General features: G+C 46.4%; 1 protein-coding gene across 2 annotated transcripts in view; it reads right to left on the bottom strand.

The window, feature by feature from the left end:
* NLRP13 (NLR family pyrin domain containing 13) overlaps nucleotides 1-10,154 on the bottom strand; it is a 32,640-nt gene extending 22,486 nt beyond the window's left edge. For both annotated transcript variants that reach the window (XM_003944037.3, XM_010331929.3), the window contains exons 1-5: nucleotides 9,811-10,154; nucleotides 6,626-6,694; nucleotides 5,611-5,676; nucleotides 4,631-4,696; nucleotides 884-2,471 (exon numbers count right to left, since the gene is read on the bottom strand). In XM_003944037.3, the coding sequence (XP_003944086.3) occupies nucleotides 884-2,471; nucleotides 4,631-4,696; nucleotides 5,611-5,676; nucleotides 6,626-6,694; nucleotides 9,811-10,129 (2,108 nt within the window). In that variant the 5' untranslated portion in view covers nucleotides 10,130-10,154. The remainder of the gene's footprint in view (nucleotides 1-883; nucleotides 2,472-4,630; nucleotides 4,697-5,610; nucleotides 5,677-6,625; nucleotides 6,695-9,810) is intronic.
* Nucleotides 10,155-14,030: the final 3,876 nt, after the last annotated feature.

Here is a 14,030-nt window from a genome sequence, read left to right as displayed (position 1 = left end):
GCCTGGGCAACACGATAAAATCCCATCTCTACTAAAGATACAAAAATTAGCAGGGCATGGTGGTGGGCGCCTGTAATCCCAGCTACTTGGGAGGCTGAAACGTGAGACTCACTTGCACCTGGAAGGTGGAGGTGGCAGGAAGCCAAGATTGTGCCACTGCACTCCAGCCTGGTGGATAAAGTAAGACTCCGTTTCAAAAAGGAAAAATAAAAAAAGTAAAATGGCATATTTGCACATAACCTAAGCCTATCCTTTCACATACCATAAATCATCGCTAGATTACTTACGATACCCAACATGATGTAAATGCTCTGTAAATAGTGGTTAGACTGTGTTGTTTCGGGAATGATGACAAGGTAAGTGTGAGCCGGGGATGGTGGCTCACACCTGTAATCCCAGCACTTTGGGGGGCAGAGACGGGTGCCTCACATGGTCAGAAGATCAAGACCATCCTGGCCAACATGGGAAAACCCTGTCTTTCCTAAAAAATCCAAAGACATGAGCTGGGTGTGGTGGCACATGCCTGTAATCTTCACTACTCAAGAGGCTGAGAGGCAGGAGAATCCCTTGAACCCAGGAGGCAGAGATTGTGGCCCTGCATGTCAGCCTGGTGACAGAGCAAAACACCCTATAAAAAAACCAAACAAACAACAATAAAATAGATAAAGATCGAAATCTATCTCTAAGTAGATTAAAGTATCTAAGAAACCAGAGGATGACTAAAGGAGAATATCCTTTTGAGATGGAGCTGGTCCAGCACGTTTGGTAGGAAATAACCAGTGACACCTAACGACAACAAATCCCCAGTTTTGCATGAAAGAATTTGCACAGAGCCCGAGAAATCAGCAGACAGTTGACAAAGAAATGGTTCTGTATTACTCACTCCAGAGTGTCCAAGTCCCTTTCAAGGATGTGACTGCCAACAGAAAGCCTTAGCTTATTCAACCTTTTACACTGCTTTAGGCAAAATGAAGCAGCTTTGAGTTCTTTGTCCCTTAAAATATTAAGGTCCACTTCAAAGGTACGATCCAACATCTTCTCTACGAAGTCTTCCTCCCGGGACTCATGTAGGCAGTGAAAAAACCGTAGAACATCAAATTGGACGGAGGCACTTTCTGCCTTATCTAACTCTTCCCTCCACTTGAATAATTCCTCCATTTTCCTGGGAGACATTCTGCAATGCAAAGTATCTTCCAGGTCTCTTGCTATGTTTCTGTTTAGAAGACCGAAGAAGAAAAGAACCACAGGAATCCAATAGGGTTCTTTGTTAACCAAGGCATCCTGCAGTAACAGCTTCATCTCTTCAGACTTTGTGGCATGCTGACGGAATTCTTCAGGTTCCTCCAGCACAAAGGACAGCGCTGCAAAAAACTCCTGCAAACTTGGGTGGGTGAAGGAAAAGCAACCCCCACAGTCACTGACCTTCTGCAGAATATTGAGCTGGTAGAGATAATCAAGGAAAGGCACTTCCAGGCCCTCGCGCTGAGGGGCCTGTGTGTTAAACGTGAAGGCCATAGGCCACAGCCCCTCTATGGCCAGACTGCAGAGGGCCCTCCATTGTCCTGGCCAGCTGTCATCTGCCAGATCCACCTCTGCTGTGGAGAAGATGCTGCTGAAAAAGCGGGCGTACAGACCGGTGGTGGTCTCGGTGACCGACGGCAGCGCGTAATGCCTCACCTGCGGCTGCTTCAGACAGGAGCATACAATCCAGCACACCATGGGGGCACGGCAGGCATCAAACAGAGCTTCGTTTTTTCGTATCTGTTGCAGGATTTTCTTCACTTCGCTTGAATCGTCAAAGTGTCTCATGAAATAGACCCACAGGTCTTCCTCTGTGAACCCTGTCATCTGTACAAAGCATGGATTCACCACCAAGCCCTTAAGATAGGTCAGGTAAAAGGTCTTGATTGTGATGAGTAAGGTGGCCTGGGGAACCAATTCTTTCTTCAACAAGCTGAGGAGGATTTTGGTCACCGGGAGCTCCTGGTACCAGTCTGTACATGGCAGGCCATCGTCCAACCCCTCAGAGTCTGGCTCTACTGCGATCATGTCCTCATAGCCATCAACGATAAACAGGAGCTTCTCGGGCTGAGACAGGAACTCTTCAATGGGGGCATCAGAATAGGGCCAATCCCGAGAAATCAATTCGGCAAAGGTAGTTTCCTTCATGTACCTCGTCATATGGCAGCTGAGATAGAAGACATAGGAGAACCTTTGCTGAAAGAGAACTCCATCTGCCCAATGCAGCAGAGCCTTCATTGCCAAGATGGTCTTCCCGACCCCCGCCCTCCCCGCCAGGACTATGGTCTGGGCCTGGGCTCCCGTCCCAGGAGGATCTAGCAGGTTCTGCAGTTCCTGGTGCTCATCCTGTGATGTACTACGGATATACACGTGGTCTTCAGGCCAAGGGATGTTGTCCCACTTCTCCAACACTTTAGCCTTCATTTTCTCTCTGTATTTTCTTCTGTGGTCTAAAGCAGAAGTAAGGCGAGAGAGAGAGAGATACACAGACCTAACAATGGTCAGAATAAATTTCAGAGTTAGGAATGATCCAGTTACAAAGTTCCCACCCAAAGACTCGAATAAGACAAACTCTGCCTTCCAGGGTTTTGTGGGAATGCAGTGGTAGAAAGCTGCACAAAGTGAAGACAGTTAAATAATTTGATGATCTGGCCGGACGTGGTGGCTCACACCTGTAATCCCAGCACTTTGGGAGGCCAAGGCAGATAGATTGCCTGAGCTCAGGAGTTCGAGACCAGCCTAGGGAACATGGTGAAACTGTGTCTCTACTAAAAATACAAAAAATTAGCCAGGTGTTGGCAGTGTGCACCTGTAATCCCAGCTGCTCAGGAGGCTGAGACAGGAAAATGGCTTGAACTTGGGAGGCAGAGGTTGCAGTGAGCGGAGATCATGCCATTGCACTCCAGCCTGGGTGACGGGGAGACTCCATCTCAAACAACAACAACAACAAAAACAAAAAAAACAAAAAAAACCCAAAAAACAATGTCTTCTAAGAAAACATTTGTGGATATGCACAATATGATATGGCATTTATCAAAGTATTGCTTAATGTATTTTCAAAAGCCTGGAAGCCTAGATTTCTGTCAACAAGAAAAGGTTAAATATAAACTAAGATCTATCTATAGAAAGGTATACAGCAAAAGAATAAATATTACCTGATAGTATCCCAGAAAGTGATTAGGTTAAGGATCTAGAGAAGAGGAACTTATCCTGCATTGTCTGGGAGGCTAATACACTTGCACATATCCTCTCAATGTAGGAGCACAGGGAGATGAGGCACCGACACCCAGAGAAGACGTAGCAGGTGGCAGTGAGACCACAGAGGTGGAGATGAGAGTGATGAGGCCACAACCCAAGAAATGCTGGCAGCCACCAGAGCTGGAAGAGACCAGAACAGATCTTCCCCTAGAGCCTTTCCAGAGAGCGTGGCTGGACCGACACCTTGATTTCAGTCATTTGGACTATTAGTCTGTTCTCACACTGCTCTCAAAGACACACCCAGGACTGGGTGATTTATAAAGAAAACAAGGTTTCATGAACTCACAGTTCCACATGGCTGGGGAGGCCTCACCATCATGGCAGAAGGCAAAGGGGGAGCAAAGACACAGCTTACGTGGTGGGAGGCAGGAGGGTGTGTGTAGGGGAACTCCCCTTTATAAAACCATTGGATCTCATGAGACTTAGTCGCTATCATGAGAACAGTGGGGGACAGACCCACCCCATGAATCAGTAACCTCCCACCAGGTTCCTCCCATCACATGTGGGAATTACGGGAGCTACAGTTCAAGATGAGATTTGGGTGGGGACACAGCCAAACCCTATCATTTGGCCTCTCTCTCGAAGAGTTGTTGTAAGCGATCCAGTTCGTCATAAAACTGGTGAGCGCACAGAACCTTCACCGCAAGACTCAGCATCAATTTATATGCCCAGGATACTGAATGCCAATGCTGCCACATACAGGAAAAATAACATTACTGAAGGACAGAAGGGAAGAGAGATACCTACCATGACAAGAAGTCAGTAGGTAACTCTTTAGAAAACCAAGAAAAAGCAGGAAATAGTAAATCACTTAGAACCACAGAAACAAATACCGGAAGTGGCCCCCAAGAGTAGTGGGTGGGTATCCCTGCAGAGCAGACCTCAAGAGCTGGGCAGAAGGATCAATGCTTTGCATTACAGGCTGTATGTCCCTGTGACTCTTTGGGGCTGATATACGTGCACATGTATTTCTTTGATAAAACTAAACTTAGTACTAGCATGTGCCTCTTTCTCAGTGTGAAAGTTCTCGTAGGGTCACCGGTACAAAACCTACAGATGCCTATTCATTAACCTATTGATAGGTAACCTAAGAATCAATTATGCCACAAAAGCGCAAAGCCCATAAGTAGACCTCGGTGTCTGAGAATGAATGGGAAAACTAGAGAATCCCATTTATAATGACTTATTTTTCAGTAAGTTGCACTGGAACAACCAGCTGGGGAGAATTTTTCATTTCTTGATTATAAAATGGAAGAAAATGTCAGAGGAGGAGGCAACTCTACTCGGGACCCAGGGAAGGCAGGGCTCGCCAAGCAACCTGTCCACTGTTGACATAAAATAGTGTACACACCTGCTTCTTCTGGCCCCTCTGGTTCTTCTTGGTTTGGATCTTGGCATCCCTGCGTCTGCCCATTCCCTGAAATAAATAATGATGAGATATGGAAATGCCCTAGACTGAAAATGGGCCAGCAATGATGGAGGTTCTCAGTAGAACCAACTCTATTTGTTTTTCTCCAAAACGGAGTCCTGCTCTGGCCCCCAGGCTGGAATGCAATGGCACCATCTCATCTCACTGCAACCTCTGCCTCCCAGGTTCAAGCAATTCTCCTGCCTCGGCCTCCCGAGTAGCTGGGATTACAGGTGCCTGCCACCATGCCTGGCTAATTTTTTTTTTATTTTTAGTAGAGACGGGGTTTCACTATGTTGGCCAGGCTGGTCTCGAACTCCTGGCCTCCTGAACTGCCCACCTTGGCTGCTCAAAGTGCTGGGGTTATAGGCATGAGCCACCGCACCCAGCCAGAACCAACTCTTTCTATGGCAAACTTAAGAGTGAAGAGACTAGAGAAATCAGAGAATGTCCAGTTTATGTTTTTTGTTTTTAAGAGATGGAGTCTTGCTCTGTCTCCCAGGCTAAAGTGCAATGGCGCAATCTCGGCTCACTGCAACCTTCGCCTCCCAGATTCAAGACATTCTCCTGCCTCAGCCTCCCAAGTAGCTGGGATTACAGGCACATGCCACCAGGCCTAACTTTTTTATTTTTAGAAGAAAGGAGATTTCACCATATTGGCCAGGCTGGTCTTGAACTCCTGACTTCAAGTGATCTTCCTGCCTTGGCCTCCAAAAGTGCTGGTATTACAGACATGAGCCACTCTATCCAGCCTTAAGTTATTATTTAATAAGAAATACTGGAAGAACTACATAGAAAGAGTCTTTAATTTTTTAATGTACTGTAAGTTCCAGAAATTTCAGCATAGGCAGCAAATGTAGACCAATGAAATGAGTGCTTCATCAAGCAACCTGTCGATTGTCGACATAAAGTAGTGTACACACCTGTTTCTTCTTCTAGCTCCTCTGGTTCTTGGTTTGGATCTTGGCATTCCTGGGTCTGCACATTTCCTGAAATACACAGTGATTATGAGATAAGAAAACACCCCAGACCGAAAATGGGCCAGCAGTAACAGCAGCCCCCAGTGGAACCAGCTCTTTCCATGGAAAAAGGGATTGAAGACACTGGAGTTTATATTTTCTGTTTAGTTACTGAGACAGAGCCTCACTCTGTTGCCCAGGCTGGAGTGCAGTGGTGCGATCTCGGCTCACTGCAACCTCTGCCTCCTGGGTTCAAGCAATTCTCCTGCCTCAGCCTCCTGAGTAGCTACAATTGCAGGTGGCCACCACCATGCCTGGTTAGTTTTTGTCTTTTTAGTAGAGATGGGGTTTCATTCTTTGGTCAGGTCGGTCTCGAACTCTTGACCGCAAATGATCTGCCCGCCTCAGCCTCCCAAGGTGCTGGGATTACAGGTGTGGGCCTCCATGCCCAGGAATAAGTTATTATTTAATAAGAAATACTGGAAGAACTAGATGGAAAGAGTGTTTAATTTTTTTATAAAGTATAAATTCAAGAAATTTCAGCACAGGCAGGGAATGTGGACCAATGAAATGAGTGCTCTATCAAGCAACCTGTAGTGTACACACCTGCTGCTTCTTCCAGCTGCTCTGATTCTTGGTTTGGATCCTGGCATTCCTGGGTCTGCACATTCCCTGAAATAAACAGTGATGATGAGATATAAAAATAGCCCAGGCCAAAAACGGAGCAGCAATAACAGAAGCCCCAGTGGAACCAACTTTTACTATAGCAAACGCGATTGAAGGGACTGGGGGAATCAGTGTGCCCCATTTACAGTAAGTTATTATTTAATAAGCAATACTGAAAGAATTCGTTGCAAAGTTTTTAATTTTTCATGCAGTATAAATTCAAGGAATTTCAGAGTAGGCAGCAAATGTGGACCAGTGAATGAGTGCTTCATCAAGCAACCTGTCCATTACCAACTTAAAGTAGTGTACACACCTGCTGCTGCTTCTAGCATCTCTGCATCTTCCTGGGTTATATCCTGAGGCTCCTGGGTCTGCACATTCCCTGAAATAAACAGTGATGATGGCATACAAAAATGCCCCAGACTGAAACGGGGCCAGCAATAGCGGAGGCTCTCCGTAGAACCCACTCCTATGACAGACTTGAGATGTAGAGTCCGATTCTTCCGGTTTTCTCAAGCTCCATTAACCCAACGGAAGAGGCAACGTGAACTCTGGAAAGCCCACAGCATGCGCTAAGCACGATCCTGCCTGGGGGAATTGGCTCCAACCGTCCTGCCTGCCTGGACTCTCACACATCTGCTTAACTCACTCCCACGGCTCTGCTCAAACCTCTTCTCCGCCGTGGCGCCAGAGAAGCCTAATCATGACAACCATTTATCTCCTTAATCACATCCCTTAGCCTCTCCCATAGGCCCTACCCTCTGTTGGCACTTGCCACCATTTAACACAGCATGTAACTTATTTATTATGTCTCTGGCCTGTCTAGGTAGATCACTGTTCATCAATTCATGCCAAGTGTGTACAACAATACCCCACACAGAGAAGCCATCCTAGTATCTTTGGAATAAAATACCATAGGAATAAAAGCACCAAGAATTGGATTCAAACCAAGTCCCTCACGGCGCTGCACACACCCACTGTGAATGTCCCCTTTCTCATGAGCTAGAAGACCTCACAGTGGTCCAGCTCATCTTACTGTGTAGTACACAGCTGCCGTGAGCCAATACCTCGTGAGGGATTTGCATCTCAAGAGACACGGCTCTAATATTTGAACTCCATTGATCACCACTGTGTACACAGCTTGTTCTGGTTAGCAAGCCGAGTCCTGTACTTTCTCCAGATGCTCCATGTGCCTTTGAAGAACCACTCCTTCAAAGAACAAGAATTGTCATCCTCCACGCATGGTAGCCCGGGCTAAAGGATCCCAACTCTCCGAAGCTCCACAAATCCTACCTGTGTGATCTGTGAGCCCTACGTATGTCCACATTCTTCAAGCTGAGGTCTGTCCTGAATTCTAACCCTCCCAGAAGCAGGGAACCCAAGTGGGAACCTTTTTCTGGGCATAGCCCAGGCAAAGGAAAAGTAGATGATTTTCCTCTCATCACTGGCTCAGTTCATCCAGAAGCCAAATATTTGACAAGTTGCATCCTCTGTTGCAAACAAATCCAATGATGTGGGCCTTGCAGGTTACAACTTGACTGTCAAGTATCAGGTATCACCACCTGGATCTTAATACATTCAATGCAAGACTCTAGATCAGGTGTCCCCAAACTTTTTACACAGGGGGCCAGTTCACTGTCCCTCAGACCGTTGGAGGGCCGCCACATACTGTGCTCCTCTCACTGACCACCAATGAAAGAGGTGCCCCTTCCTGAAGTGTAGCGGGGGCCCAGATAAATGGCCTCAGGGGGCCGCATGCGGCCCGCGGGCCATAGTTTGGGGACGCCTGCTCTAGAGTTAGCTGGGACCACTTAGAAGAGCCAGGCTGTTCTAGATGAACAGCCTAGCAGGACTGGTACATGGCTTCAAAGAGAAAATGAAGGTTAAAAATTAGTTGTTGCTGGCCGGACGCAGTGGCTCACACCTGTTATCCCAGCACTTTGGGAGGCCGAGGCAGGCGGATCACCTCAAGTCAGGAATTCAAGACCAGCCGGACCAATACGAAGAAACCCCATCTCTGCTAAAAATACAACAATTAGGTGGGCACAGTGGTGGACGCCTGTAGTCGCAGCTACTCGGGAGGCTGAGGCAGGAGAATCACTTGAACTTGGGAGGCGGAGGGTGCGGTGAGCCGAGATGGCGCCACTGCACTCCAGCCTGGGTAACAAGAGCAAAACTACGTATCAAAAACCAAAACAAACAAACACACAAAAAGCTTAGTTTTTGCTTTTTCTCCCCAGTGCTTAGGGAACTTTGCAAGGACATAGAAGAACAGCCAAGAGCAGGCCTCGGAAGTCCATCGGTCTCTTGCCATGCCTAGGCATTCCTGTTCTCTGGGGAAGAGCACTTATCTCAGTGGGTTTTAAGTGCCAGAGGAGCATGATTTAGGTAAGCAGCCCACCCTTCCTACACCCAGCTCGATTCCCCCAGCTCCCTAGATTTACTTAGTGTCTTTATCCGAAACCTAGCAAACCCTGGATGTAGGGAAGCATTAGTGATGTGCACACAGATCTGTGGGTCAGTCCACGTGGTCCCTGTTCCCTTTGCATGTCAAACCTCGCTGCTAATGCGGAAGGGAAATGTCTGGCCTTGTCTTAAAGGTCCCCCCACCAAAAACGCTTTACTGGGAAAGGACTCCTACGTAATTAAAAATGCAGTGAACTAAGAATATATCGTGATTGTCAACCTTTATGTGCATCATGAAATAATTTTGAAAAGTATGAACTCTCCACACAAGCGTGGCCACGTGATTTCTGACTAAGAGGCGAAAGCAATTCAATAGAGAAAGCGCTCTTTTCAACAACTGGTGCTGGAGCCGATGGAAATCTACGGGCAGAGAAAAAATAAAAAGGGACAGCAACCTACACTTTACGCCTTACGCAGAAAAAAAAAGAAAAACCCAACCCAAAAGAGATCAGATTTAAATATAAAAGGTAGAAACCAGCCCGGTGTAGTGGCTTGCACCTGTAATCCCAGCATCTTGGGAGACCGAGGCGGGTGGATCACAGGTCAAGAGATCAAGACCATCCTGGCCAACATGACGAAACCTTGTCCCTACTAAAAATACGAAAATTGGCTGGGCCTGGGGCTGCACACCTGTAGTCCCAGCTACTCGGAAGGCTGAGGAAGAAGACTCGATCCCACCTGGGAGGCAGAGGTTGCAGTGAGCCAAGGTCACACCACCACACTCCAGCCTGGCAACAGAGCGAGAAGACTCGGTCTCAAAAAAGAAAAAGAAAATTAAGAAAAAAAGAAGCCTTATAACAGAACGGAATGTGCCTCTTTTCAATTCCCTTTCTTGGCGTTGCTACTTCTCCCCGGGCTAGAGCCTAAATCTTTATAGCTTTTATGGCTTTAAAGGCGATACTGTCCTAGATCATCAGGAAGGATTTGCAGGGGGTCAGCCATGTGGAAGGACCCCATGAAAACCCAGCGGCTACCTCCTTGCTCTCAGGAGTGCCGGGCCGCCCTCCCGCGGTCCGTCTGGAGGACTCTCACCTTCCATCTGGGCTCTAACTTCCTCACACAGCGAGGTCAGATTCATTGTGTGGAAAATGCCAAGGACCACGTTCCATGCCTGACCTTTTGGGAAGTGTTCATCCAAAAGAAAGAACACATTCAAGGGGTCAGCAGCTCTCAAGTTTGCCCAGGGGATATGCGGGAAGTGCCCCTGAGGGGCCGACCAGAAGGCCATCAGCGTCTGGGGTTCCAGGCAAAGCTTGAATTCCTCCAGCTGATACTGATCCAGGGCCATCAGGTAAGGCAGAAGACCATCGTTGGTCCCACCGTCTGCAGAGGTGGCTACAAAAAAGCTCATCTTGCCCAACAGGTACAATTTCTCACTTTCACAAAGGACTCTTACATCCACAGGACACTTGGGACCTACAGAAGAGAAGGAGAAAGTCGAAATGATAACCATAAATATCACCTCCTCACACTGTCCTGCCTACACTGCGTTTGAGTATTTTCTCTTCGAGGTACTTCCTGCTACTTGTGTTAGTACCCTTCTGTTTTTTGAGATGGAGTCTCACTCTGTCACCCAGGCTGGAGTGCAGTGGCACAATCTCAGCTCACTGCAACCTCCACCTCTCCAATTCAAGCGATTCTCCTGCCTCAGCCTCCCGAGTACCTGAAATTACAGGTGCGCGCCACCACGCCCGGCTAATTTTTATATTTTTAGTAGAGATGGGGTTTCGCCATGTTGGCCAGGCTGGTCTCAGACCCTGACCTCATGTGATCCGCCCGCCTTGGCCTCCCAGCGGGCTGGGATTGCAGGTATGAACCACCATGCCCGGCCTTGTCCACTTATTTACATCCCCCTTCTGCAAGAACATAAACTCCATTCGGACAGAGACCTTGCCTGTCTCACTCTTGGCTGTATCACCTGAATGTTCTAGGCACCTAGAACAGAACCTGGTACATACGAGGCACTCAGCCACGGAGGAGACAAAGCATCGACTCTACACTGTGCACTGTGACCTCTGCTTTATTCTGTCAACCACCAAAGGTATAGGAGGCTTACCTCTATTTTATAAAAGTGAACGAAATGACATCTTTAAACTGCTATATATTTTTTTGAGATGGAGTTTTGCTCTGTCATCAGGCTGCAGTGCAATGGTGCAATCTCGACTCACTGCAACCTCGGTCTCCCGGGTTCAAGCGATTCTCCTGCCTCAGCCTCCCAAGTAGCTGGACCTACAGGCACACACCAACAAGCCCAGCTAATTTCTGTATTTTTACTCGAGATGGGGTTTCACCATGTTGGCCAGAGCGGTTTTGATCCAGTGACCTTGTGATCTGCCTGTCTCGGCCTCCCAAGGTGCCGGGATTATAGGTGTGAGCCACTGCGCCCAACCTAAATTGCTATTCTTAAAACCTGCCAGCCTAGATTGTGTGGCCAGTGAAAGTGTCCTTCACATAGGAAGACAAAATAAAGATGTTTCCAGTCAACAGGTGAGAGGATTTGCTGCCATCAGTATGTGCATCACGCAAAAATACCTAAGAAGTCGTTTATCAGACGAAAGCATGGAAGTGTATTAAAAACTTAGCCAGAGAAATGCTCAGTATGTGGATAAAGGTCAAGGAAAAATGACTCTTGACATCATCATCTTGTGGAATTTGTAACAGAGTAAAATATGAAGACAATGACAAAGGAGGAGAGAGAAATACATAAAGCTAAATAAAGTCAAAGATGAATATTGAGGCCAGGCACAGTGGCTCGCACCTGTAATCCCAGCACTTTGAGAGGCTGAGATGGGGGGGATCCCCTGAGGTCTCAAGTTCAAGACCAGCCTGGCCAACAATGGTGAAACCCTGTCTCTACTAAAAATACGAAAATTAATCAGGCATGGAAGCAGGCACTGGTCATCCCAACTACCTGGGAGGCTGAGGCAGGAGAATCTCTTGAACCTGGAAGGCAGAGGTTGCAGTGAGCCACTGCACTCCAGCCGGGGCTACAGAGCAAGACTGTCTCAGAAAAACAAACAAAAAAGATTAATATTGAAATTTCTAGGATAACCATCACAAGACTAAAGATGTATAACCAAAAAGTTAACAGAACTTGAATAAAATATATTTATTCAAAAGATGAGAACACGTGGACACACACAGAGGGGAACAACGGAGGGGCAGGTGGAGGGGCACTGGGGTCTGTCAAAGGGTGGAGTGGGGAGAGGAGCAGAAAAAAAAAAAAAAAAAGATCACTGATGTATATTGGGCTTAACTCCTGGGTAATGAGATAATCTGAACAACAAACTCCTACCTGTGTAACACACCTGCACACCTACCGCTGACCTTAAATTTAAACAAAGAGAAGAGAAATTAAATAACAGGACACAGACGGAATAAACAGAAAACAAGATGATGTGCTGAGACTAAAATGTGTCCTTTATATAAGTGTAAATCAACTAAACATTTCAATTGAAGGAGAACATCTGTTAAACTAGCTCAGATACAGAAAGGCATACTTTAAATCTAAGGGCATAAAACATTTAAAATAATGAAAATCTAGAAATATCATTTGACTCAGCAATCCCATTACTGGGTATATACCCAAAGGATTATAAAACATTCCATTATCAAGACACATGTTTATTGCGGCATTGTTTACAATAGCAAAAACTTGGAACCAACCCAAATGCTCATCAATGATAGACTGGGTCAAGAAAAGTGGCACATATACACCATGGAATACTATGCAGCCATGAAAAAGGGTGAGTTTACGTCCTTTGCAGGGACATAGATGAAGCTGGAAACTATCCTCAGGAAACCAACACAAGAACAGAAAACCAAACACCGCAAGTTTGCATTCATGAGTGGGTGCTGAACAATGAGAACACACGGACACAGAGAGGGGCACATCACACACCAGGGCCTGCTGAGGGGTGGGGAAGCTAGGGGAGAATAGCATTAGGAGAAATACCTAATGTAGATGATGGGGTGATGGATGCAGCAAACCACCGTGGCACGTGTCCACCTATGTAACAAACCTGCATGTTCTGCAAATGTAGCCCAGAACTTAAAGTATAATAAAAAGTTAGCCGGGCGCGGTGGCTCAAGCCTGTAATCCCAGCACTTTGGGAGGCCGAAGCGGGCAGATCACAAGGTCAAGAGACCGAGACCACCCTGGTCAACATGGTGAAACCCCGTCTCTACTAAAAATACAAAAAATTAGCTGGGCATGGTGGCACGTGCCTGTAATCCCAGCTACTCAGGAGGCTGAGGCAGGAGAATTGCCTGAACCCAGGAGGCGGAGGTTGCGGTGAGCCGAGATCGTGCCATTGCACTCCAGCCTGGGTAACAAGAGCGAAACTCCGTCTCAAAAAAAAAAAAAAAAAAAAAAAAAGTTAAATAGTGAAAAAATACAGCCTAAAAACCCTAACCTGAAGAAAGTGGGTACAGTTGTATCATGTTCAAAGCAGATTTTAAGGCAAAATTAATTATTAAATATAAAGGACATTTTATAAGAAGAGAATTCCAATATGAAGATATAGCATGCTAATATGTATGTACCTAAAAGTATAGTTTCAAAATATATAACACAAAAATACAGTTAAAATAATACTTAGTTGAAGATTTAAACACATATCACAATAACTGGGGGAACAAACAGAAAATGATAGATATAAAATATTCAAACCACATAATTAACCAATCTGACATAATTGATTGAATAATTACAACAATATACCCAGCAAATGCAGTGAAAATAGTTCCATTTTTGTAAGTGGGCAGAAGGCAGCATCAGGCATCTTACAAGTGAGGTTAGCCAAGTGGCCAAATGCATGACTCATTGGAAAATTTAAATTAAACTCACAGTAAGATAATACTATACCCACACTGGGCACAATGGCTCATGCCTGTAATCCCAGCACTTTGGAAGGCCGAGGTGGGCAGATCACCTGAGGTCGGGAGTTCAAGGCCAGCCTGGCCAACATGGCGAAATCTGTGTCTACTAAATACAAAAAATTAGACAGGCCTGGTGGTGCCTGCCTGTGGTCCCAGCTACTCAGGAGGCTGAGGCAAGACAATCACTTGAGCCCAGGAGGCAGAAATTGTGCCATTGCACTCTAGCCTGGGCAACAGAGCAAGACTCCATCTAAAAAAAAAGAAGAAAAGGAGAGAAAGGAAAGGAAGAAGAAAATAATTTAAAAAAGACAGGCGGGCAAAGGCGGGCGGGCAAAGTGGAAAATGGAACCACCTCATCTTTTTGCCCTTCC

The sequence above is a fragment of the Saimiri boliviensis genome, chromosome 14, assembly GCF_048565385.1.
Source record: "Saimiri boliviensis isolate mSaiBol1 chromosome 14, mSaiBol1.pri, whole genome shotgun sequence".
NCBI classification, from domain to species: domain Eukaryota; kingdom Metazoa; phylum Chordata; class Mammalia; order Primates; family Cebidae; genus Saimiri; species Saimiri boliviensis.
The sequence above is the reverse complement of the archived record's forward strand: the minus strand, read 5'-3'. Positions and strand labels throughout refer to the sequence as shown.